A 27,779-nucleotide genomic window follows, 5' to 3' on the forward strand; every position below is an offset into this window, starting at 1 on the left:
GGACACAACTCTGTAGAGGAGGAGACTGAGACACAACTCTGTAGAGGAGGAGACTGAGACACAACTCTGTAGTGGAGGAGACTGAGACACAACTCTGTAGTGGAGGAGACTGAGACACAACTCTGTAGTGGAGGAGACACAACTCTGTAGTGGAGGAGACTGAGATACAACTCTGTAGAGGAGGAGACACAACTCTGTAGTGGAGGAGACTGAGACACAACTCTGTAGTGGAGGAGACACAACTCTGTAGTGGAGGAGACTGAGACACAACTCTGTAGTGGAGGAGACTGAGACACAACTCTGTAGTGGAGGAGACTGAGACACAACTCTGTAGTGGAGGAGACTGAGACACAACTCTGTAGAGGAGGAGACTGAGACACAACTCTGTAGAGGAGGAGACTGAGACACAACTCTGTAGTGGAGGAGACTGAGACACAACTCTGTAGTGGAGGAGACACAACTCTGTAGTGGAGGAGACTGAGACACAACTCTGTAGAGGAGGAGACTGAGACACAACTCTGTAGTGGAGGAGACTGAGACACAACTCTGTAGTGGAGGAGACTGAGACACAACTCTGTAGTGGAGGAGACACAACTCTGTAGTGGAGGAGACTGAGACACAACTCTGTAGAGGAGGAGACTGAGACACAACTCTGTAGTGGAGGAGACACAACTCTGTAGTGGAGGAGACTGAGACACAACTCTGTAGAGGAGGAGACTGAGACACAACTCTGTAGTGGAGGAGACTGAGACACAACTCTGTAGTGGAGGAGACACAACTCTGTAGTGGAGGAGACTGAGACACAACTCTGTAGTGGAGGAGACACAACTCTGTAGTGGAGGAGACTGAGATACAACTCTGTAGTGGAGGAGACTGAGACACAACTCTGTAGTGGAGGAGACTGAGATACAACTCTGTAGTGGAGGAGACTGAGACACAACTCTGTAGAGGAGGAGACACAACTCTGTAGAGGAGGAGACTGAGACACAACTCTGTAGTGGAGGAGACTGAGACACAACTCTGTAGTGGAGGAGACACAACTCTGTAGAGGAGGAGACTGAGACACAACTCTGTAGTGGAGGAGACTGAGATACAACTCTGTAGAGGAGGAGACTGAGACACAACTCTGTAGTGGAGGAGACTGAGACACAACTCTGTAGTGGAGGAGACTGAGACACAACTCTGTAGAGGAGGAGACACAACTCTGTAGAGGAGGAGACTGAGACACAACTCTGTAGTGGAGGAGACACAACTCTGTAGAGGAGGAGACTGAGACACAACTCTGTAGTGGAGGAGACTGAGACACAACTCTGTAGTGGAGGAGACTGAGACACAACTCTGTAGAGGAGGAGACTGAGACACAACTCTGTAGTGGAGGAGACTGAGACACAACTCTGTAGAGGAGGAGACACAACTCTGTAGAGGAGGAGACTGAGACACAACTCTGTAGTGGAGGAGACTGAGACACACCTCTGTAGTGGAGGAGACACAACTCTGTAGTGGAGGAGACTGAGACACAACTCTGTAGTGGAGGAGACACAACTCTGTAGTGGAGGAGACTGAGACACAACTCTGTAGTGGAGGAGACTGAGACACAACTCTGTAGAGGAGGAGACTGAGACACAACTCTGTAGAGGAGGAGACTGAGACACAACTCTGTAGAGGAGGAGACTGGGACACAACTCTGTAGTGGAGGAGACTGAGACACAACTCTGTAGAGGAGGAGACTGAGACACAACTCTGTAGAGGAGGAGACTGAGACACAACTCTGTAGTGGAGGAGACACAACTCTGTAGTGGAGGAGACTGAGACACAACTCTGTAGAGGAGGAGACACAACTCTGTAGTGGAGGAGACACAACTCTGTAGTGGAGGAGACTGAGACACAACTCTGTAGTGGAGGAGACTGAGACACAACTCTGTAGTGGAGGAGACACAACTCTGTAGTGGAGGAGACTGAGACACAACTCTGTAGTGGAGGAGACACAACTCTGTAGTGGAGGAGACTGAGACACAACTCTGTAGTGGAGGAGACTGGGACACAACTCTGTAGTGGAGGAGACACAACTCTGTAGTGGAGGAGACTGAGACACAACTCTGTAGTGGAGGAGACTGAGACACAACTCTGTAGTGGAGGAGACTGGGACACAACTCTGTAGTGGAGGAGACACAACTCTGTAGTGGAGGAGACTGAGACACAACTCTGTAGAGGAGGAGACTGAGACACAACTCTGTAGTGGAGGAGACACAACTCTGTAGTGGAGGAGACTGAGACACAACTCTGTAGAGGAGGAGACTGAGACACAACTCTGTAGTGGAGGAGACTGAGACACAACTCTGTAGTGGAGGAGACTGAGACACAACTCTGTAGTGGAGGAGACTGAGACACAACTCTGTAGTGGAGGAGACACAACTCTGTAGTGGAGGAGACTGAGACACAACTCTGTAGTGGAGGAGACTGAGATACAACTCGGTAGTGGAGGAGACACAACTCTGTAGTGGAGGAGACTGAGACACAACTCTGTAGTGGAGGAGACTGAGACACAACTCTGTAGTGGAGGAGACTGAGACACAACTCTGTAGTGGAGGAGACTGAGACACAACTCTGTAGTGGAGGAGACTGAGACACAACTCTGTAGTGGAGGAGACTGGGACACAACTCTGTAGTGGAGGAGACACAACTCTGTAGTGGAGGAGACTGAGACACAACTCTGTAGCAACTCTGTAGTGGAGGAGACACAACTCTGTAGTGGAGGAGACACAACTCTGTAGTGGAGGAGACTGAGACACAACTCTGTAGTGGAGGAGACTGAGACACAACTCTGTAGTGGAGGAGACTGAGACACAACTCTGTAGTGGAGGAGACTGAGACACAACTCTGTAGTGGAGGAGACACAACTCTGTAGTGGAGGAGACTGAGACACAACTCTGTAGTGGAGGAGACTGAGACACAACTCTGTAGAGGAGGAGACACAACTCTGTAGAGGAGGAGACTGAGACACAACTCTGTAGTGGAGGAGACTGAGACACAACTCTGTAGTGGAGGAGACACAACTCTGTAGAGGAGGAGACTGAGACACAACTCTGTAGTGGAGGAGACTGAGATACAACTCTGTAGAGGAGGAGACTGAGACACAACTCTGTAGTGGAGGAGACACAACTCTGTAGTGGAGGAGACTGAGACACAACTCTGTAGTGGAGGAGACACAACTCTGTAGTGGAGGAGACTGAGACACAACTCTGTAGAGGAGGAGACTGAGACACAACTCTGTAGTGGAGGAGACTGAGACACAACTCTGTAGAGGAGGAGACACAACTCTGTAGAGGAGGAGACTGAGACACAACTCTGTAGTGGAGGAGACTGAGACACAACTCTGTAGTGGAGGAGACACAACTCTGTAGTGGAGGAGACTGAGACACAACTCTGTAGTGGAGGAGACACAACTCTGTAGTGGAGGAGACTGAGACACAACTCTGTAGTGGAGGAGACTGAGACACAACTCTGTAGAGGAGGAGACTGAGACACAACTCTGTAGTGGAGGAGACTGAGACACAACTCTGTAGTGGAGGAGACTGAGACACAACTCTGTAGTGGAGGAGACTGAGACACAACTCTGTAGAGGAGGAGACTGGGACACAACTCTGTAGAGGAGGAGACTGAGACACAACTCTGTAGTGGAGGAGACTGAGACACAACTCTGTAGTGGAGGAGACACAACTCTGTAGTGGAGGAGACTGAGACACAACTCTGTAGTGGAGGAGACACAACTCTGTAGTGGAGGAGACTGAGACACAACTCTGTAGTGGAGGAGACTGAGACACAACTCTGTAGAGGAGGAGACTGAGACAAGGAGGAGACTGAGACACAACTCTGTAGTGGAGGGAGACACAACTCTGTAGTGGAGGAGACTGAGACACAACTCTGTAGAGGAGGAGACTGAGACACAACTCTGTAGTGGAGGAGACTGAGACACAACTCTGTAGTGGAGGAGACTGAGACACAACTCTGTAGTGGAGGAGACTGAGACACAACTCTGTAGTGGAGGAGACACAACTCTGTAGTGGAGGAGACTGAGACACAACTCTGTAGTGGAGGAGACTGAGACACAACTCTGTAGTGGAGGAGACTGAGACACAACTCTGTAGTGGAGGAGACTGAGACACAACTCTGTAGATGGAGGAGACTGAGACACAACTCTGTAGTGGAGGAGACTGAGACACAACTCTGTAGTGGAGGAGACTGAGACACAACTCTGTAGTGGAGGAGACTGAGACACAACTCTGTAGTGGGGAGCGAGACACAACTCTGTAGTGGAGGAGACTGAGACACAACTCTGTAGAGGAGGAGACTGAGACACAACTCTGTAGTGGAGGAGACACAACTCTGTAGTGGAGAGAGACTGAGACACAACTCTGTAGTGAGGAGGAGACTGAGACACAACTCTGTAGTGGAGGAGACTGAGACACAACTCTGTAGTGGAGGAGACACAACTCTGTAGTGGAGGAGACTGAGACACAACTCTGTAGTGGAGGAGACACAACTCTGTAGTGGAGGAGACTGAGACACAACTCTGTAGTGGAGGAGACTGGGACACAACTCTGTAGTGGAGGAGACACAACTCTGTAGTGGAGGAGACTGAGACACAACTCTGTAGTGGAGGAGACTGAGACACAACTCTGTAGTGGAGGAGACTGGGACACAACTCTGTAGTGGAGGAGACACAACTCTGTAGTGGAGGAGACTGAGACACAACTCTGTAGAGGAGGAGACTGAGACACAACTCTGTAGTGGAGGAGACACAACTCTGTAGTGGAGGAGACTGGGACACAACTCTGTAGTGGAGGAGACTGAGACACAACTCTGTAGTGGAGGAGACACAACTCTGTAGTGGAGGAGACACAACTCTGTAGTGGAGGAGACTGAGACACAACTCTGTAGTGGAGGAGACTGAGACACAACTCTGTAGAGGAGGAGACACAACTCTGTAGTGGAGGAGACTGAGACACAACTCTGTAGTGGAGGAGACTGAGACACAACTCTGTAGTGGAGGAGACACAACTCTGTAGTGGAGGAGACTGAGACACAACTCTGTAGTGGAGGAGACTGAGACACAACTCTGTAGTGGAGGAGACACAACTCTGTAGTGGAGGAGACTGAGACACAACTCTGTAGTGGAGGAGACTGAGACACAACTCTGTAGTGGAGGAGACTGAGACACAACTCTGTAGTGGAGGAGACTGAGACACAACTCTGTAGTGGAGGAGACTGAGACACAACTCTGTAGTGGAGGAGACTGAGACACAACTCTGTAGTGGAGGAGACACAACTCTGTAGTGGAGGAGACTGAGACACAACTCTGTAGTGGAGGAGACACAACTCTGTAGTGGAGGAGACTGAGATACAACTCTGTAGAGGAGGAGACTGAGACACAACTCTGTAGTGGAGGAGACACAACTCTGTAGTGGAAGAGACTGAGACACAACTCTGTAGTGGAGGAGACACAACTCTGTAGAGGAGGAGACTGAGACACAACTCTGTAGTGGAGGAGACACAACTCTGTAGTGGAGGAGACTGAGACACAACTCTGTAGTGGAGGAGACACAACTCTGTAGTGGAGGAGACACAACTCTGTAGTGGAGGAGACTGAGACACAACTCTGTAGTGGAGGAGACAGACAAACTCTGTAGTGGAGGAGACTGAGACACAACTCTGTAGAGGAGGAGACTGAGACACAACTCTGTAGTGGAGGAGACTGAGACACAACTCTGTAGTGGAGGAGACTGAGACACAACTCTGTAGTGGAGGAGACTGAGACACAACTCTGTAGTGAGGAGACTGAGACACAACTCTGTAGTGGAGGAGACTGAGACACAACTCTGTAGTGGAGGAGACTGAGACACAACTCTGTAGTGGAGGAGACTGGGACACAACTCTGTAGTGGAGGAGACTGAGACACAACTCTGTAGTGGAGGAGACTGAGACACAACTCTGTAGTGGAGGAGACTGAGACACAACTCTGTAGTGGAGGAGACTGAGACACAACTCTGTAGTGGAGGAGACACAACTCTGTAGTGGAGGAGACTGAGATACAACTCTGTAGTGGAGGAGACTGAGACACAACTCTGTAGTGGAGGAGACTGAGACACAACTCTGTAGTGGAGGAGACTGAGACACAACTCTGTAGTGGAGGAGACTGAGACACAACTCTGTAGTGGAGGAGACACAACTCTGTAGTGGAGGAGACTGGGACACAACTCTGTAGTGGAGGAGACTGAGACACAACTCTGTAGTGGAGGAGACTGAGACACAACTCTGTAGTGGAGGAGACACAACTCTGTAGTGGAGGAGACTGAGACACAACTCTGTAGTGGAGGAGACTGAGACACAACTCTGTAGTGGAGGAGACTGAGACACAACTCTGTAGTGGAGGAGACTGAGACACAACTCTGTAGTGGAGGAGACACAACTCTGTAGTGGAGGAGACTGAGACACAACTCTGTAGTGGAGGAGCCTGAGACACAACTCTGTAGTGGAGGAGACTGAGACACAACTCTGTAGAGGAGGAGACTGAGACACAACTCTGTAGAGGAGGAGACTGAGACACAACTCTGTAGTGGAGGAGACTGAGACACAACTCTGTAGTGGAGGAGACTGAGACACAACTCTGTAGTGGAGGAGACTGAGACACAACTCTGTAGTGGAGGAGACTGAGACACAACTCTGTAGTGGAGGAGACTGAGACACAACTCTGTAGTGGAGGAGACTGGGACACAACTCTGTAGTGGAGGAGACTGAGACACAACTCTGTAGTGGAGGAGACTGAGACACAACTCTGTAGTGGAGGAGACTGAGACACAACTCTGTAGTGGAGGAGACTGAGACACAACTCTGTAGTGGAGGAGACACAACTCTGTAGTGGAGGAGACTGAGATACAACTCTGTAGTGGAGGAGACTGAGACACAACTCTGTAGTGGAGGAGACTGAGACACAACTCTGTAGTGGAGGAGACTGAGACACAACTCTGTAGTGGAGGAGACTGAGACACAACTCTGTAGTGGAGGAGACACAACTCTGTAGTGGAGGAGACTGGGACACAACTCTGTAGTGGAGGAGACTGAGACACAACTCTGTAGTGGAGGAGACTGAGACACAACTCTGTAGTGGAGGAGACACAACTCTGTAGTGGAGGAGACTGAGACACAACTCTGTAGTGGAGGAGACTGAGACACAACTCTGTAGTGGAGGAGACACAACTCTGTAGTGGAGGAGACTGGGACACAACTCTGTAGTGGAGGAGACTGAGACACAACTCTGTAGTGGAGGAGACTGAGACACAACTCTGTAGTGGAGGAGACACAACTCTGTAGTGGAGGAGACTGAGACACAACTCTGTAGTGGAGGAGACTGAGACACAACTCTGTAGTGGAGGAGACACAACTCTGTAGTGGAGGAGACTGAGACACAACTCTGTAGTGGAGGAGACTGGGACACAACTCTGTAGTGGAGGAGACTGAGACACAACTCTGTAGTGGAGGAGACTGGGACACAACTCTGTAGTGGAGGAGACTGAGACACAACTCTGTAGTGGAGGAGACTGGGACACAACTCTGTAGTGGAGGAGACTGGGACACAACTCTGTAGTGGAGGAGACTGAGACACAACTCTGTAGTGGAGGAGACTGAGACACAACTCTGTAGAGGAGGAGACTGAGACACAACTCTGTAGTGGAGGAGACTGAGACACAACTCTGTAGTGGAGGAGACTGAGACACAACTCTGTAGTGGAGGAGACTGAGACACAACTCTGTAGTTGAGGAGACTGGGACACAACTCTGTAGTGGAGGAGACTGAGACACAACTCTGTAGTGGAGGAGACTGAGACACAACTCTGTAGTGGAGGAGACTGAGACACAACTCTGTAGTGGAGGAGACTGAGACACAACTCTGTAGAGGAGGAGACTGAGACACAACTCTGTAGTGGAGGAGACTGAGACACAACTCTGTAGTGGAGGAGACTGAGACACAACTCTGTAGTGGAGGAGACTGAGACACAACTCTGTAGTGGAGGAGACACAACTCTGTAGAGGAGGAGACTGAGACACAACTCTGTAGTGGAGGAGACTGGGACACAACTCTGTAGTGGAGGAGACTGAGACACAACTCTGTAGTGGAGGAGACTGAGACACAACTCTGTAGTGGAGGAGACACAACTCTGTAGTGGAGGAGACTGAGACACAACTCTGTAGTGGAGGAGACTGAGACACAACTCTGTAGAGGAGGAGACTGAGACACAACTCTGTAGAGGAGGAGACTGGGACACAACTCTGTAGAGGAGGAGACTGAGACACAACTCTGTAGAGGAGGAGACTGAGACACAACTCTGTAGAGGAGGAGACTGGGACACAACTCTGTAGTGGAGGAGACTGAGACACAACTCTGTAGAGGAGGAGACTGGGACACAACTCTGTAGTGGAGGAGACTGAGACACAACTCTGTAGTGGAGGAGACTGAGACACAACTCTGTAGTGGAGGAGACTGAGACACAACTCTGTAGTGGAGGAGACACAACTCTGTAGTGGAGGAGACTGAGACACAACTCTGTAGTGGAGGAGACTGAGACACAACTCTGTAGTGGAGGAGACTGAGACACAACTCTGTAGAGGAGGAGACTGAGACACAACTCTGTAGTGGAGGAGACACAACTCTGTAGAGGAGGAGACTGAGACACAACTCTGTAGTGGAGGAGACTGAGACACAACTCTGTAGAGGAAGAGACTGAGACACAACTCTGTAGTGGAGGAGACACAACTCTGTAGAGGAGGAGACTGGGACACAACTCTGTAGAGGAGGAGACACAACTCTGTAGTGGAGGAGACACAACTCTGTAGTGGAGGAGACTGAGACACAACTCTGTAGTGGAGGAGACTGAGACACAACTCTGTAGTGGAGGAGACTGAGACACAACTCTGTAGAGGAGGAGACTGAGACACAACTCTGTAGTGGAGGAGACTGGGACACAACTCTGTAGTGGAGGAGACTGAGACACAACTCTGTAGTGGAGGAGACTGAGACACAACTCTGTAGAGGAGGAGACTGAGACACAACTCTGTAGTGGAGGAGACTGAGACACAACTCTGTAGTGGAGGAGACTGAGACACAACTCTGTAGTGGAGGAGACACAACTCTGTAGAGGAGGAGACTGAGACACAACTCTGTAGTGGAGGAGACTGAGACACAACTCTGTAGTGGAGGAGACTGGGACACAACTCTGTAGTGGAGGAGACTGAGACACAACTCTGTAGTGGAGGAGACTGAGACACAACTCTGTAGTGGAGGAGACTGAGACACAACTCTGTAGTGGAGGAGACACAACTCTGTAGTGGAGGAGACTGAGACACAACTCTGTAGTGGAGGAGACTGAGACACAACTCTGTAGTGGAGGAGACTGAGACACAACTCTGTAGAGGAGGAGACTGAGACACAACTCTGTAGAGGAGGAGACTGAGAAACAACTCTGTAGTGGAGGAGACTGAGACACAACTCTGTAGTGGAGGAGACTGAGACACAACTCTGTAGTGGAGGAGACTGAGACACAACTCTGTAGTGGAGGAGACTGAGACACAACTCTGTAGTGGAGGAGACTGAGACACAACTCTGTAGTGGAGGAGACTGGGACACAACTCTGTAGTGGAGGAGACTGAGACACAACTCTGTAGTGGAGGAGACTGAGACACAACTCTGTAGTGGAGGAGACTGAGACACAACTCTGTAGTGGAGGAGACTGAGACACAACTCTGTAGTGGAGGAGACACAACTCTGTAGTGGAGGAGACTGAGATACAACTCTGTAGTGGAGGAGACTGAGACACAACTCTGTAGTGGAGGAGACTGAGACACAACTCTGTAGTGGAGGAGACTGAGACACAACTCTGTAGTGGAGGAGACTGAGACACAACTCTGTAGTGGAGGAGACACAACTCTGTAGTGGAGGAGACTGGGACACAACTCTGTAGTGGAGGAGACTGAGACACAACTCTGTAGTGGAGGAGACTGAGACACAACTCTGTAGTGGAGGAGACACAACTCTGTAGTGGAGGAGACTGAGACACAACTCTGTAGTGGAGGAGACTGAGACACAACTCTGTAGTGGAGGAGACACAACTCTGTAGTGGAGGAGACTGGGACACAACTCTGTAGTGGAGGAGACTGAGACACAACTCTGTAGTGGAGGAGACTGAGACACAACTCTGTAGTGGAGGAGACACAACTCTGTAGTGGAGGAGACTGAGACACAACTCTGTAGTGGAGGAGACTGAGACACAACTCTGTAGTGGAGGAGACACAACTCTGTAGTGGAGGAGACTGAGACACAACTCTGTAGTGGAGGAGACTGGGACACAACTCTGTAGTGGAGGAGACTGAGACACAACTCTGTAGTGGAGGAGACTGGGACACAACTCTGTAGTGGAGGAGACTGAGACACAACTCTGTAGTGGAGGAGACTGGGACACAACTCTGTAGTGGAGGAGACTGGGACACAACTCTGTAGTGGAGGAGACTGAGACACAACTCTGTAGTGGAGGAGACTGAGACACAACTCTGTAGAGGAGGAGACTGAGACACAACTCTGTAGTGGAGGAGACTGAGACACAACTCTGTAGTGGAGGAGACTGAGACACAACTCTGTAGTGGAGGAGACTGAGACACAACTCTGTAGTGGAGGAGACTGAGACACAACTCTGTAGTGGAGGAGACTGAGACACAACTCTGTAGTGGAGGAGACTGAGACACAACTCTGTAGTGGAGGAGACTGAGACACAACTCTGTAGTGGAGGAGACTGAGACACAACTCTGTAGAGGAGGAGACTGAGACACAACTCTGTAGTGGAGGAGACTGAGACACAACTCTGTAGTGGAGGAGACTGAGACACAACTCTGTAGTGGAGGAGACTGAGACACAACTCTGTAGTGGAGGAGACACAACTCTGTAGAGGAGGAGACTGAGACACAACTCTGTAGTGGAGGAGACTGGGAAACAACTCTGTAGTGGAGGAGACTGAGACACAACTCTGTAGTGGAGGAGACTGAGACACAACTCTGTAGTGGAGGAGACACAACTCTGTAGTGGAGGAGACTGAGACACAACTCTGTAGTGGAGGAGACTGAGACACAACTCTGTAGTGGAGGAGACTGAGACACAACTCTGTAGTGGAGGAGACTGGGACACAACTCTGTAGTGGAGGAGACTGAGACACAACTCTGTAGTGGAGGAGACTGGGACACAACTCTGTAGTGGAGGAGACTGGGACACAACTCTGTAGTGGAGGAGACTGAGACACAACTCTGTAGTGGAGGAGACTGAGACACAACTCTGTAGAGGAGGAGACTGAGACACAACTCTGTAGTGGAGGAGACTGAGACACAACTCTGTAGTGGAGGAGACTGAGACACAACTCTGTAGTGGAGGAGACTGAGACACAACTCTGTAGTGGAGGAGACTGGGACACAACTCTGTAGTGGAGGAGACTGAGACACAACTCTGTAGTGGAGGAGACTGAGACACAACTCTGTAGTGGAGGAGACTGAGACACAACTCTGTAGTGGAGGAGACTGAGACACAACTCTGTAGAGGAGGAGACTGAGACACAACTCTGTAGTGGAGGAGACTGAGACACAACTCTGTAGTGGAGGAGACTGAGACACAACTCTGTAGTGGAGGAGACTGAGACACAACTCTGTAGTGGAGGAGACACAACTCTGTAGTGGAGGAGACTGAGACACAACTCTGTAGTGGAGGAGACTGAGACACAACTCTGTAGTGGAGGAGACTGAGACACAACTCTGTAGTGGAGGAGACTGAGACACAACTCTGTAGTGGAGGAGACACAACTCTGTAGTGGAGGAGACTGAGATACAACTCTGTAGTGGAGGAGACTGAGACACAACTCTGTAGTGGAGGAGACTGAGACACAACTCTGTAGTGGAGGAGACTGAGACACAACTCTGTAGTGGAGGAGACTGAGACACAACTCTGTAGTGGAGGAGACTGAGACACAACTCTGTAGTGGAGGAGACACAACTCTGTAGTGGAGGAGACTGGGACACAACTCTGTAGTGGAGGAGACTGAGACACAACTCTGTAGTGGAGGAGACTGAGACACAACTCTGTAGTGGAGGAGACACAACTCTGTAGTGGAGGAGACTGAGACACAACTCTGTAGTGGAGGAGACTGAGACACAACTCTGTAGTGGAGGAGACACAACTCTGTAGTGGAGGAGACTGGGACACAACTCTGTAGTGGAGGAGACTGAGACACAACTCTGTAGTGGAGGAGACTGAGACACAACTCTGTAGAGGAGGAGACTGAGACACAACTCTGTAGTGGAGGAGACTGAGACACAACTCTGTAGTGGAGGAGACACAACTCTGTAGTGGAGGAGACTGAGACACAACTCTGTAGTGGAGGAGACTGAGACACAACTCTGTAGAGGAGGAGACTGAGACACAACTCTGTAGAGGAGGAGACTGGGACACAACTCTGTAGAGGAGGAGACTGAGACACAACTCTGTAGAGGAGGAGACTGAGACACAACTCTGTAGAGGAGGAGACTGGGACACAACTCTGTAGTGGAGGAGACTGAGACACAACTCTGTAGTGGAGGAGACACAACTCTGTAGTGGAGGAGACTGAGACACAACTCTGTAGTGGAGGAGACTGAGACACAACTCTGTAGTGGAGGAGACTGAGACACAACTCTGTAGAGGAGGAGACTGAGACACAACTCTGTAGTGGAGGAGACTGAGACACAACTCTGTAGTGGAGGAGACACAACTCTGTAGTGGAGGAGACTGAGACACAACTCTGTAGTGGAGGAGACTGAGACACAACTCTGTAGTGGAGGAGACTGAGACACAACTCTGTAGTGGAGGAGACACAACTCTGTAGTGGAGGAGACTGAGACACAACTCTGTAGTGGAGGAGACTGAGACACAACTCTGTAGTGGAGGAGACTGAGACACAACTCTGTAGAGGAGGAGACTGAGACACAACTCTGTAGAGGAGGAGACTGAGACACAACTCTGTAGTGGAGGAGACTGAGACACAACTCTGTAGTGGAGGAGACTGAGACACAACTCTGTAGTGGAGGAGACTGAGACACAACTCTGTAGTGGAGGAGACTGGGACACAACTCTCTAGTGGAGGAGACTGAGACACAACTCTGTAGTGGAGGAGACTGGGACACAACTCTGTAGAGGAGGAGACTGAGACACAACTCTGTAGTGGAGGAGACTGGGACACAACTCTGTAGTGGAGGAGACTGAGACACAACTCTGTAGTGGAGGAGACACAACTCTGTAGTGGAGGAGACTGGGACACAACTCTGTAGTGGAGGAGACACAACTCTGTAGTGGAGGAGACTGAGACACAACTCTGTAGTGGAGGAGACTGAGACACAACTCTGTAGAGGAGGAGACTGAGACACAACTCTGTAGTGGAGGAGACTGAGATACAACTCTGTAGTGGAGGAGACACAACTCTGTAGTGGAGGAGACTGAGACACAACTCTGTAGAGGAGGAGACACAACTCTGTAGTGGAGGAGACTGAGACACAACTCTGTAGTGGAGGAGACTGAGACACAACTCTGTAGTGGAGGAGACTGAGACACAACTCTGTAGTGGAGGAGACTGAGACACAACTCTGTAGTGGAGGAGACTGAGACACAACTCTGTAGAGGAGGAGACTGAGACACAACTCTGTAGTGGAGGAGACACAACTCTGTAGTGGAGGAGACTGAGACACAACTCTGTAGTGGAGGAGACTGAGACACAACTCTGTAGAGGAGGAGACACAACTCTGTAGTGGAGGAGACTGAGACACAACTCTGTAGAGGAGGAGACTGAGACACAACTCTGTAGAGGAGGAGACACAACTCTGTAGTGGAGGAGACTGGGACACAACTCTGTAGTGGAGGAGACTGAGACACAACTCTGTAGTGGAGGAGACTGAGACACAACTCTGTAGTGGAGGAGACTGAGATACAACTCTGTAGTGGAGGAGACACAACTCTGTAGTGGAGGAGACTGAGACACAACTCTGTAGAGGAGGAGACACAACTCTGTAGTGGAGGAGACTGAGACACAACTCTGTAGTGGAGGAGACTGAGACACAACTCTGTAGTGGAGGAGACTGAGACACAACTCTGTAGTGGAGGAGACTGAGACACAACTCTGTAGTGGAGGAGACTGAGACACAACTCTGTAGAGGAGGAGACTGAGACACAACTCTGTAGTGGAGGAGACACAACTCTGTAGTGGAGGAGACTGAGACACAACTCTGTAGTGGAGGAGACTGAGACACAACTCTGTAGAGGAGGAGACACAACTCTGTAGTGGAGGAGACTGAGACACAACTCTGTAGAGGAGGAGACTGAGACACAACTCTGTAGAGGAGGAGACACAACTCTGTAGTGGAGGAGACTGGGACACAACTCTGTAGTGGAGGAGACTGAGACACAACTCTGTAGTGGAGGAGACTGAGACACAACTCTGTAGTGGAGGAGACACAACTCTGTAGTGGAGGAGACTGAGACACAACTCTGTAGTGGAGGAGACTGAGACACAACTCTGTAGTGGAGGAGACTGAGACACAACTCTGTAGTGGAGGAGACTGAGACACAACTCTGTAGAGGAGGAGACACAACTCTGTAGAGGAGGAGACTGGGACACAACTCTGTAGTGGAGGAGACTGAGACACAACTCTGTAGAGGAGGAGACTGAGACACAACTCTGTAGAGGAGGAGACTGAGACACAACTCTGTAGTGGAGGAGACTGAGACACAACTCTGTAGTGGAGGAGACTGAGACACAACTCTGTAGTGGAGGAGACTGAGACACAACTCTGTAGAGGAGGAGACTGAGACACAACTCTGTAGTGGAGGAGACTGAGACACAACTCTGTAGTGGAGGAGACTGAGACACAACTCTGTAGAGGAGGAGACTGAGACACAACTCTGTAGTGGAGGAGACTGAGACACAACTCTGTAGTGGAGGAGACTGAGACACAACTCTGTAGTGGAGGAGACTGAGACACAACTCTGTAGTGGAGGAGACTGAGACACAACTCTGTAGTGGAGGAGACTGAGACACAACTCTGTAGTGGAGGAGACTGAGACACAACTCTGTAGTGGAGGAGACTGGGACACAACTCTGTAGTGGAGGAGACTGAGACACAACTCTGTAGTGGAGGAGACTGAGACACAACTCTGTAGAGGAGGAGACTGAGACACAACTCTGTAGAGGAGGAGACACAACTCTGTAGTGGAGGAGACTGGGACACAACTCTGTAGTGGAGGAGACTGAGACACAACTCTGTAGTGGAGGAGACTGAGACACAACTCTGTAGTGGAGGAGACACAACTCTGTAGTGGAGGAGACTGAGACACAACTCTGTAGTGGAGGAGACTGAGACACAACTCTGTAGTGGAGGAGACTGAGACACAACTCTGTAGTGGAGGAGACTGAGACACAACTCTGTAGAGGAGGAGACACAACTCTGTAGAGGAGGAGACTGGGACACAACTCTGTAGTGGAGGAGACTGAGACACAACTCTGTAGAGGAGGAGACTGAGACACAACTCTGTAGAGGAGGAGACTGAGACACAACTCTGTAGTGGAGGAGACTGAGACACAACTCTGTAGTGGAGGAGACTGAGACACAACTCTGTAGTGGAGGAGACTGAGACACAACTCTGTAGAGGAGGAGACTGAGACACAACTCTGTAGTGGAGGAGACTGAGACACAACTCTGTAGTGGAGGAGACTGAGACACAACTCTGTAGAGGAGGAGACTGAGACACAACTCTGTAGTGGAGGAGACTGAGACACAACTCTGTAGTGGAGGAGACTGAGACACAACTCTGTAGTGGAGGAGACTGAGACACAACTCTGTAGTGGAGGAGACTGAGACACAACTCTGTAGTGGAGGAGACTGAGACACAACTCTGTAGTGGAGGAGACTGAGACACAACTCTGTAGTGGAGGAGACTCGGACACAACTCTGTAGTGGAGGAGACTGAGACACAACTCTGTAGTGGAGGAGACTGAGACACAACTCTGTAGTGGAGGAGACTGAGACACAACTCTGTAGTGGAGGAGACTGAGACACAACTCTGTAGTGGAGGAGACACAACTCTGTAGTGGAGGAGACTGAGATACAACTCTGTAGTGGAGGAGACTGAGACACAACTCTGTAGTGGAGGAGACTGAGACACAACTCTGTAGTGGAGGAGACTGAGACACAACTCTGTAGTGGAGGAGACTGAGACACAACTCTGTAGTGGAGGAGACACAACTCTGTAGTGGAGGAGACTGGGACACAACTCTGTAGTGGAGGAGACTGAGACACAACTCTGTAGTGGAGGAGACTGAGACACAACTCTGTAGTGGAGGAGACTGAGACACAACTCTGTAGAGGAGGAGACTGAGACACAACTCTGTAGTGGAGGAGACTGAGACACAACTCTGTAGTGGAGGAGACACAACTCTGTAGTGGAGGAGACACAACTCTGTAGTGGAGGAGACTGAGACACAACTCTGTAGTGGAGGAGACTGAGACACAACTCTGTAGTGGAGGAGACACAACTCTGTAGAGGAGGAGACACAACTCTGTAGTGGAGGAGACTGAGACACAACTCTGTAGTGGAGGAGACTGAGACACAACTCTGTAGTGGAGGAGACACAACTCTGTAGTGGAGGAGACTGAGACACAACTCTGTTACTATGGAACTCTGTCTGGTGTGTGTTACTATGGATCTCTGTCTGGTGTGTGTAACTATGGAACTCTGTCTGGTGTGTGTTACTATGGATCTCTGTCTGGTGTGTGTAACTATGGAACTCTGTCTGGTGTGTGTAACTATGGAACTCTGTCTGGTGTGTGTTACTATGGACCTCTGTCTGGTGTGTGTGTAACTCTGTGTAACTATGGATCTCTGTCTGGTGTGTGTAACTATGGATCTCTGTCTGGTGTGTGTGTAACTCTGTGTAACTATGGATCTCTGTCTGGTGTGTGTAACTATGGATCTCTGTCTGGTGTGTGTGGATCTCTGTCTGGTGTGTGTAACTATGGATCTCTGTCTGGTGTGTGTAACTATGGATCTCTGTCTGGTGTGTGTGTAACTCTGTGTAACTATGGATCTCTGTCTGGTGTGTGTAACTATGGATCTCTGTCTGGTGTGTGTAACTATGGAACTCTGTCTGGTGTGTGTTACTATGGATCTCTGTCTGGTGTGTGTAACTATGGATCTCTGTCTGGTGTGTGTTACTATGGATCTCTGTCTGGTGTGTGTAACTATGGATCTCTGTCTGGTGTGTGTTACTATGGAACTCTGTCTGGTGTGTGTAACTATGGATCTCTGTCTGGTGTGTGTAACTATGGATCTCTGTCTGGTGTGTGTAACTATGGATCTCTGTCTGGTGTGTGTTACTATGGATCTCTGTCTGGTGTGTGTTACTATGGAACTCTGTCTGGTGTGTGTGTAACTCTGTGTTACTATGGAACTCTGTCTGGTGTGTGTTACTATGGAACTCTGTCTGGTGTGTGTTACTATGGATCTCTGTCTGGTGTGTGTAACTATGGATCTCTGTCTGGTGTGTGTTACTATGGAACTCTGTCTGGTGTGTGTAACTATGGAACTCTGTCTGGTGTGTGTTACTATGGACCTCTGTCTGGTGTGTATGTAACTCTGTGTTACTATGGAACTCTGTCTGGTGTGTGTAACTATGGATCTCTGTCTGGTGTGTGTAACTATGGAACTCTGTCTGGTGTGTGTAACTATGGAACTCTGTCTGGTGTGTGTTACTATGGATCTCTGTCTGGTGTGTGTAACTATGGATCTCTGTCTGGTGTGTGTTACTATGGATCTCTGTCTGGTGTGTGTAACTATGGAACTCTGTCTGGTGTGTGTTACTATGGAACTCTGTCTGGTGTGTGTGTAACTCTGTGTTACTATGGAACTCTGTCTGGTGTGTGTAACTATGGATCTCTGTCTGGTGTGTGTAACTATGGAACTCTGTCTGGTGTGTGTTACTATGGATCTCTGTCTGGTGTGTGTAACTATGGATCTCTGTCTGGTGTGTGTTACTATGGATCTCTGTCTGGTGTGTGTAACTATGGATCTCTGTCTGGTGTGTGTTACTATGGAACTCTGTCTGGTGTGTGTAACTATGGATCTCTGTCTGGTGTGTGTAACTATGGATCTCTGTCTGGTGTGTGTAACTATGGATCTCTGTCTGGTGTGTGTTACTATGGATCTCTGTCTGGTGTGTGTTACTATGGAACTCTGTCTGGTGTGTGTGTAACTCTGTGTTACTATGGAACTCTGTCTGGTGTGTGTTACTATGGAACTCTGTCTGGTGTGTGTAACTATGGATCTCTGTCTGGTGTGTGTAACTATGGATCTCTGTCTGGTGTGTGTAACTATGGATCTCTGTCTGGTGTGTGTTACTATGGATCTCTGTCTGGTGTGTGTAACTATGGATCTCTGTCTGGTGTGTGTTACTATGGATTTCTGTCTGGTGTGTGTAACTATGGATCTCTGTCTGGTGTGTGTTACTATGGATCTCTGTCTGGTGTGTGTAACTATGGAACTCTGTCTGGTGTGTGTAACTATGGAACTCTGTCTTGTGTGTGTTACTATGGAACTCTGTCTGGTGTGTGTAACTATGGAACTCTGTCTGGTGTGTGTTACTATGGAACTCTGTCTGGTGTGTGTTACTATGGATCTCTGTCTGGTGTGTGTAACTATGGAACTCTGTCTGGTGTGTGTTACTATGGATCTCTGTCTGGTGTGTGTAACTATGGATCTCTGTCTGGTGTGTGTAACTATGGAACTCTGTCTGGTGTGTGTTACTATGGATCTCTGTCTGGTGTGTGTAACTATGGAACTCTGTCTGGTGTGTGTTACTATGGAACTCTGTCTGGTGTGTGTAACTATGGAACTCTGTCTGGTGTGTGTAACTATGGAACTCTGTCTGGTGTGTGTAACTATGGAACTCTGTCTGGTGTGTGTAACTATGGATCTCTGTCTGGTGTGTGTAACTCTGTCTGGTGTGTGTAACTATGGATCTCTGTCTGGTGTGTGTAACTATGGATCTCTGTCTGGTGTGTGTAACTATGGAACTCTGTCTGGTGTGTGTAACTATGGAACTCTGTCTGGTGTGTGTAACTCTGTGTTACTATGGAACTCTGTCTGGTGTGTGTTACTATGGAACTCTGTCTGGTGTGTGTTACTATGGATCTCTGTCTGGTGTGTGTAACTATGGAACTCTGTCTGGTGTGTGTAACTATGGATCTCTGTCTGGTGTGTGTTACTATGGAACTCTGTCTGGTGTGTGTAACTATGGAACTCTGTCTGGTGTGTGTTACTATGGAACTCTGTCTGGTGTGTGTAACTATGGAACTCTGTCTGGTGTGTGTAACTATGGAACTCTGTCTGGTGTGTGTAACTATGGATCTCTGTCTGGTGTGTGTAACTATGGATCTCTGTCTGGTGTGTGTAACTATGGAACTCTGTCTGGTGTGTGTAACTATGGAACTCTGTCTGGTGTGTGTAACTATGGAACTCTGTCTGGTGTGTGTTACTATGGAACTCTGTCTGGTGTGTGTTACTATGGAACTCTGTCTGGTGTGTGTGTAACTATGGAACTCTGTCTGGTGTGTGTTACTATGGAACTCTGTCTGGTGTGTGTAACTATGGAACTCTGTCTGGTGTGTGTAACTATGGAACTCTGTCTGGTGTGTGTAACTATGGATCTCTGTCTGGTGTGTGTAACTATGGATCTCTGTCTGGTGTGTGTAACTATGGAACTCTGTCTGGTGTGTGTAACTATGGAACTCTGTCTGGTGTGTGTTACTATGGAACTCTGTCTGGTGTGTGTGTAACTCTGTGTTACTATGGAACTCTGTCTGGTGTGTGTTACTATGGAACTCTGTCTGGTGTGTGTAACTATGGATCTCTGTCTGGTGTGTGTGTAACTCTGTGTTACTATGGAACTCTGTCTGGTGTGTGTAACTATGTAACTCTGTCTGGTGTGTGTTACTATGGAACTCTGTCTGGTGTGTGTAACTATGGAACTCTGTCTGGTGTGTGTTACTATGGAACTCTGTCTGGTGTGTGTAACTATGGATCTCTGTCTGGTGTGTGTAACTATGGAACTCTGTCTGGTGTGTGTAACTATGGAACTCTGTCTGGTGTGTGTAACTATGGAACTCTGTCTGGTGTGTGTAACTATGGAACTCTGTCTGGTGTGTGTTACTATGGAACTCTGTCTGGTGTGTGTTACTATGGATCTCTGTCTGGTGTGTGTAACTATGGAACTCTGTCTGGTGTGTGTTACTATGGAACTCTGTCTGGTGTGTGTTACTATGGAACTCTGTCTGGTGTGTGTAACTATGGATCTCTGTCTGGTGTGTGTGTAACTCTGTGTTACTATGGAACTCTGTCTGGTGTGTGTAACTATGGAACTCTGTCTGGTGTGTGTAACTATGGAACTCTGTCTGGTGTGTGTGTAACTCTGTGTTACTATGGAACTCTGTCTGGTGTGTGTAACTATGGATCTCTGTCTGGTGTGTGTTACTATGGAACTCTGTCTGGTGTGTGTTACTATGGATCTCTGTCTGGTGTGTGTTACTATGGATATCTGTCTTGTGTGTGTAACTATGGAACTCTGTCTGGTGTGTGTAACTATGGAACTCTGTCTGGTGTGTGTGTAACTCTGTGTTGCTATGGAACTCTGTCTGGTGTGTGTAACTATGGATCTCTGTCTGGTGTGTGTTACTATGGAACTCTGTCTGGTGTGTGTTACTATGGAGCTCTGTCTGGTGTGTGTAACTATGTAACTCTGTCTGGTGTGTGTTACTATGGAACTCTGTCTGGTGTGTGTTACTATGTAACTCTGTCTGGTGTGTGCTACTATGTAACTCTGTCTGGTGTGTGTAACTATGTAACTCTGTCTGGTGTGTGTTACTATGGAACTCTGTCTGGTGTGTGTAACTATGGAACTCTGTCTGGTGTGTGTTACTATGTATCTCTGTCTGGTGTGTGTAACTATGGATCTCTGTCTGGTGTGTGTTACTATGTAACTCTGTCTGGTGTGTGTAACTATGGAACTCTGTCTGGTGTGTGTAACTATGGAACTCTGTCTGGTGTGTGTGTAACTCTGTGTTACTATGGAACTCTGTCTGGTGTGTGTAACTATGGAAATCTGTCTGGTGTGTGTTACTATGGAACTCTGTCTGGTGTGTGTTACTATGGATCTCTGTCTGGTGTGTGTTACTATGTAACTCTGTCTGGTGTGTGTAACTATGGAACTCTGTCTGGTGTGTGTAACTATGGAACTCTGTCTGGTGTGTGTGTAACTCTGTGTTACTATGGAACTCTGTCTGGTGTGTGTAACTATGGAAATCTGTCTGGTGTGTGTAACTATGTAACTCTGTCTGGTGTGTGTTACTATGGAACTCTGTCTGGTGTGTGTAACTATGGAACTCTGTCTGGTGTGTGTAACTATGTAACTCTGTCTGGTGTGTGTTACTATGGAACTCTGTCTGGTGTGTGTAACTATGGAACTCTGTCTGGTGTGTGTTACTATGTAACTCTGTCTGGTGTGTGTAACTATGGAACTCTGTCTGGTGTGTGTTACTATGGATCTCTGTCTGGTGTGTGTAACTATGGAACTCTGTCTGGTGTGTGTTACTATGGATCTCTGTCTGGTGTGTGTAACTATGGAACTCTGTCTGGTGTGTGTAACTATGGAACTCTGTCTGGTGTGTGTAACTATGGAACTCTGTCTGGTGTGTGTAACTATGTAACTCTGTCTGGTGTGTGTTACTATGGAACTCTGTCTGGTGTGTGTAACTATGGAACTCTGTCTGGTGTGTGTAACTATGTAACTCTGTCTGGTGTGTGTTACTATGGAACTCTGTCTGGTGTGTGTAACTATGGAACTCTGTCTGGTGTGTGTAACTATGTAAGTCTGTCTGGTGTGTGTAACTATGTAACTCAGTCTGGTGTGTGTTACTATGGAACTCTGTCTGGTGTGTGTAACTATGGAACTCTGTCTGGTGTGTGTAACTATGTAACTCTGTCTGGTGTGTGTTACTATGGAACTCTGTCTGGTGTGTGTTACTATGGATCTCTGTCTGGTGTGTGTTACTATGTAACTCTGTCTGGTGTGTGTTACTATGGATCTCTGTCTGGTGTGTGTAACTATGGAACTCTGTCTGGTGTGTGTGTAACTCTGTGTTACTATGGAACTCTGTCTGGTGTGTGTAACTATGGAAATCTGTCTGGTGTGTGTAACTATGTAACTCTTTCTGGTGTGTGTTACTATGGAACTCTGTCTGGTGTGTGTAACTATGGATCTCTGTCTGGTTTGTGTTACTATGGAACTCTGTCTGGTGTGTGTTACTATGGATCTCTGTCTGGTGTGTGTAACTATGGAACTCTGTCTGGTGTGTGTAACTATGGAACTCTGTCTGGTGTGTGTGTAACTCTGTGTTACTATGGAACTCTGTCTGGTGTGTGTAACTATGGAAATCTGTCTGGTGTGTGTAACTATGTAACTCTGTCTGGTGTGTGTTACTATGGAACTCTGTCTGGTGTGTGTAACTATGGAACTCTGTCTGGTGTGTGTAACTATGTAACTCTGTCTGGTGTGTGTTACTATGGAACTCTGTCTGGTGTGTGTAACTATGGAACTCTGTCTGGTGTGTGTAACTATGGATCTCTGTCTGGTGTGTGTAACTATGGAACTCTGTCTGGTGTGTGTAACTATGTAACTCTGTCTGGTGTGTGTTACTATGGAACTCTGTCTGGTGTGTGTAACTATGGAACTCTGTCTGGTGTGTGTAACTATGTAACTCTGTCTGGTGTGTGTTACTATGGAACTCTGTCTGGTGTGTGTAACTATGGAACTCTGTCTGGTGTGTGTAACTATGTAACTCTGTCTGGTGTGTGTTACTATGGAACTCTGTCTGGTGTGTGTAACTATGGAACTCTGTCTGGTGTGTGTAACTATGGAACTCTGTCTGGTGTGTGTAACTATGTAACTCTGTGTAACTATGGAACTCTGTCTGGTGTGTGTAACTATGTAACTCTGTGTAACTATGGAACTCTGTCTGGTGTGTGTTACTATGGAACTCTGTCTGGTGTGTGTAACTATGGATCTCTGTCTGGTGTGTGTTACTATGGATCTCTGTCTGGTGTGTGTAACTATGGAACTCTGTCTGGTGTGTGTTACTATGGAACTCTGTCTGGTGTGTGTGTAACTCTGTTTGGTGTGTGTAACTATGGAACTCTGTCTGGTGTGTGTAACTATGGAACTCTGTCTGGTGTGTGTTACTATGTAACTCTGTCTGGTGTGTGTTACTATGGAACTCTGTCTGGTGTGTGTAACTATGGATCTCTGTCTGGTGTGTGTAACTATGGAACTCTGTCTGGTGTGTGTAACTATGTAACTCTGTCTGGTGTGTGTTACTATGGAACTCTGTCTGGTGTGTGTAACTATGGAACTCTGTCTGGTGTGTGTAACTATGTAACTCTGTCTGGTGTGTGTTACTATGGAACTCTGTCTGGTGTGTGTAACTATGGATCTCTGTCTGGTGTGTGTTACTATGTAACTCTGTCTGGTGTGTGTAACTATGGAACTCTGTCTGGTGTGTGTAACAATGTAACTCTGTCTGGTGTGTGTTACTATGGAACTCTGTCTGGTGTGTGTAACTATGGATCTCTGTCTGGTGTGTGTTACTATGTAACTCTGTCTGGTGTGTGTAACTATGTAACTCTGTCTGGTGTGTGTTACTATGGAACTCTGTCTGGTGTGTGTAACTATGGATCTCTGTCTGGTGTGTGTTACTATGTAACTCTGTCTGGTGTGTGTTACTATGGAACTCTGTCTGGTGTGTGTAACTATGGATCTCTGTCTGGTGTGTGTTACTATGTAACTCTGTCTGGTGTGTGTAACTATGGAACTCTGTCTGGTGTGTGTAACTATGTAACTCTGTCTGGTGTGTGTTACTATGGAACTCTGTCTGGTGTGTGTTACTATGGAACTCTGTCTGGTGTGTGTAACTATGGACCTCTGTCTGGTGTGTGTTACTATGGATCTCTGTCTGGTGTGTGTAACTATGGAACTCTGTCTGGTGTGTGTTACTATGGAACTCTGTCTGGTGTGTGTTACTATGGAACTCTGTCTGGTGTGTGTAACTATGTAACTCTGTCTGGTGTGTGTTACTATGGATCTCTGTCTGGTGTGTGTAACTATGGAACTCTGTCTGGTGTGTGTTACTATGGATCTCTGTCTGGTGTGTGTTACTATGGAACTCTGTCTGGTGTGTGTTACTATGGATCTCTGTCTGGTGTGTGTAACTATGGAACTCTGTCTGGTGTGTGTAACTATGGAACTCTGTCTGGTGTGTGTAACTATGGAACTCTGTCTGGTGTGTGTGTAACTCTGTGTAACTATGGAACTCTGTCTGGTGTGTGTTACTATGGAACTCTGTCTGGTGTGTGTAACTATGGAACTCTGTCTGGTGTGTGTAACTATGGAACTCTGTCTGGTGTGTGTAACTATGGAACTCTGTCTGGTGTGTGTGTAACTCTGTGTAACTATGGAACTCTGTCTGGTGTGTGTAACTATGTGTTACTATGGAACTCTGTCTGGTGTGTGTTACTATGGAACTCTGTCTGGTGTGTGTAACTATGGAACTCTGTCTGGTGTGTGTTACTATGGACCTCTGTCTGGTGTGTGTGTAACTCTGTGTTACTATGGAACTCTGTCTGGTGTGTGTAACTATGGAACTCTGTCTGGTGTGTGTAACTATGTAACTCTGTCTGGTGTGTGTAACTATGGATCTCTGTCTGGTGTGTGTAACTATGGATCTCTGTCTGGTGTGTGTAACTATGGAACTCTGTCTGGTGTGTGTAACTATGGATCTCTGTCTGGTGTGTGTTACTATGGAACTCTGTCTGGTGTGTGTAACTATGGAACTCTGTCTGGTGTGTGTAACTATGGAACTCTGTCTGGTGTGTGTGTAACTCTGTGTAACTATGGAACTCTGTCTGGTGTGTGTAACTATGTGTTACTATGGAACTCTGTCTGGTGTGTGTTACTATGGAACTCTGTCTGGTGTGTGTAACTATGGAACTCTGTCTGGTGTGTGTTACTATGGACCTCTGTCTGGTGTGTGTGTAACTCTGTGTTACTATGGAACTCTGTCTGGTGTGTGTAACTATGGATCTCTGTCTGGTGTGTGTAACTATGGAACTCTGTCTGGTGTGTGTAACTATGGAACTCTGTCTGGTGTGTGTTACTATGGACCTCTGTCTGGTGTGTGTGTAACTCTGTGTTACTATGGAACTCTGTCTGGTGTGTGTAACTATGGATCTCTGTCTGGTGTGTGTTACTATGGATCTCTGTCTGGTGTGTGTTACTATGGAACTCTGTCTGGTGTGTGTTACTATGGACCTCTGTCTGGTGTGTGTGTAACTCTGTGTTACTATGGAACTCTGTCTGGTGTGTGTAACTATGGATCTCTGTCTGGTGTGTGTTACTATGGATCTCTGTCTGGTGTGTGTAACTATGGAACTCTGTCTGGTGTGTGTAACTATGGAACTCTGTCTGGTGTGTGTTACTATGGAACTCTGTCTGGTGTGTGTGTAACTCTGTGTTACTATGGATCTCTGTCTGGTGTGTGTAACTATGGAACTCTGTCTGGTGTGTGTAACTATGGAACTCTGTCTGGTGTGTGTAACTATGGAACTCTGTCTGGTGTGTGTGTAACTCTGTGTTACTATGGAACTCTGTCTGGTGTGTGTAACTATGGAACTCTGTCTGGTGTGTGTGTAACTCTGTGTTACTATGGAACTCTGTCTGGTGTGTGTAACTATGGATCTCTGTCTGGTGTGTGTAACTATGTAACTCTGTCTGGTGTGTGTAACTATGGATCTCTGTCTGGTGTGTGTAACTATGTAACTCTGTCTGGTGTGTGTAACTATGGATCTCTGTCTGGTGTGTGTAACTATGTAACTCTGTCTGGTGTGTGTAACTATGTAACTCTGTCTGGTGTGTGTAACTATGGAACTCTGTCTGGTGTGTGTAACTCTGGAACTCTGTCTGGTGTGTGTAACTATGTAACTCTGTCTGGTGTGTGTAACTATGTAACTCTGTCTGGTGTGTGTAACTATGGAACTCTGTCTGGTGTGTGTAACTATGGAACTCTGTCTGGTGTGTGTGTAACTCTGTGTTACTATGGAACTCTGTCTGGTGTGTGTTACTATGTAACTCTGTCTGGTGTGTGTGTAACTCTGTGTTACTATGGAACTCTGTCTGGTGTGTGTTACTATGGAACTCTGTCTGGTGTGTGTAACTATGGATCTCTGTCTGGTGTGTGTAACTCTGTGTAACTATGGATCTGTGTTGTCCAGTCGTCGTGCAGGGTCAGCAGGAACACTCTGAGTGGATACTTCCTGGCTGGGAGAGACATGGCCTGGTGGCCGGTGAGTCTGAGTCTCAAAGTCCCATCTGCTGTTAATATCAAACAGTCCTGCATTTCCTGCTCTTCTTGTGGAAGATCAGAGACTCTCTGTTTACCAGTTGTGTGTGTGTGTATCTGTGTGTTTGTGTGTGTAGATCCAGTTGTGTGTGTCTGTGTGTATCTGTGTGTATCTGTGTGTGGTGTTTGTGTGTGTAGATCGGAGACTCTCTGTTTACCAGTTGTGTGTTTGTGTATCTGTGTGTTTGTGTGTGTAGATCGGAGCCTCTCTGTTTACCAGTAGTGTGTGTGTGTATCTGTGTGTTTGTGTGTGTAGATCGGAGCCTCTCTGTTTACCAGTTGTGTGTGTGTGTGTGTATCTGTGTGTGTGTGTGTGTAGATCGGAGCCTCTCTGTTTACCAGGTGTGTGTGTGTGTATCTGTGTGTGTGTGTGTGTGTGTGTAGATCGGAGACTCTCTGTTTACCAGTTGTGTGTGTGTGTATCTGTGTGTGTGTGTGTGTGTAGATCGGAGACTCTCTGTTTACCAGTTGTGTGTGTGTTTGTGTGTGTAGATCGGAGCCTCTCTGTTTACCAGTTGTGTGTGTGTGTGTGTGTGTGTAGATCGGAGCCTCTCCGTTTACCAGTTGTGTGTGTGTCTGTGTGTGTGTGTGTGTAGATCGGAGCCTCTCTGTTTGCCAGTAGTGAGGGCTCTGGTCTGTTCATCGGTCTGGCTGGAACTGGAGCTGCTGGAGGCATCGCTGTAGCTGGCTTCGAATGGAACGTAAGGACACACACACACACACACACACACACACACACACACAAACACACACACAGTGGTGCGTATTCATGGATGCCAAAGGAAGCCAAGCTTCCCCAGAAAATGAACCATGAAAAAAGAAAAAAAACATTTTAAATCATTTCTGTTTCATCTCTCTATGTTTTCATAATTTTCCTTCAATTCGCAAGAGTCTGAATGTATCTCACCGGATGAAGCATCGGAATGAAACAGATCCCCTCTGTCTCACGATCTATCTACTGTATGACAGAGTGATAGACCGTTTAGGCAACATGAAAGTCAGGCTGAGCATGTCCCTGTTCAGACAACCTAGTTATACTGGAAGTCAGGCTGAGCATGTCCCTGTTCAGACAACCTAGTTATACTGGAAGACTGGCTGAGCATGTCACTGTTCAGACAACCTAGTTATACTGGAAGTCAGGCTGAGCATGTCACTGTTCAGACAACCTAG

At 47.8% G+C, this 27,779-nt stretch overlaps 1 protein-coding gene across 1 annotated transcript in view; it reads left to right on the forward strand.

The window, feature by feature from the left end:
- LOC139542325 (sodium/mannose cotransporter SLC5A10-like) overlaps positions 1-27,536 on the forward strand; it is a 28,583-nt gene extending 1,047 nt beyond the window's left edge. Inside the window, exons 2-4 of the mRNA XM_071347608.1 lie at positions 26,482-26,553; positions 27,206-27,310; positions 27,501-27,536. Of these exons, the coding sequence (XP_071203709.1) occupies positions 26,482-26,553; positions 27,206-27,310; positions 27,501-27,536 (213 nt within the window). The remainder of the gene's footprint in view (positions 1-26,481; positions 26,554-27,205; positions 27,311-27,500) is intronic.
- The last annotated feature ends 243 nt before the right edge of the window (positions 27,537-27,779 follow it).

The sequence above is a fragment of the Salvelinus alpinus genome, chromosome 2 (genome assembly GCF_045679555.1).
Source record: "Salvelinus alpinus chromosome 2, SLU_Salpinus.1, whole genome shotgun sequence".
NCBI classification, from domain to species: domain Eukaryota; kingdom Metazoa; phylum Chordata; class Actinopteri; order Salmoniformes; family Salmonidae; genus Salvelinus; species Salvelinus alpinus.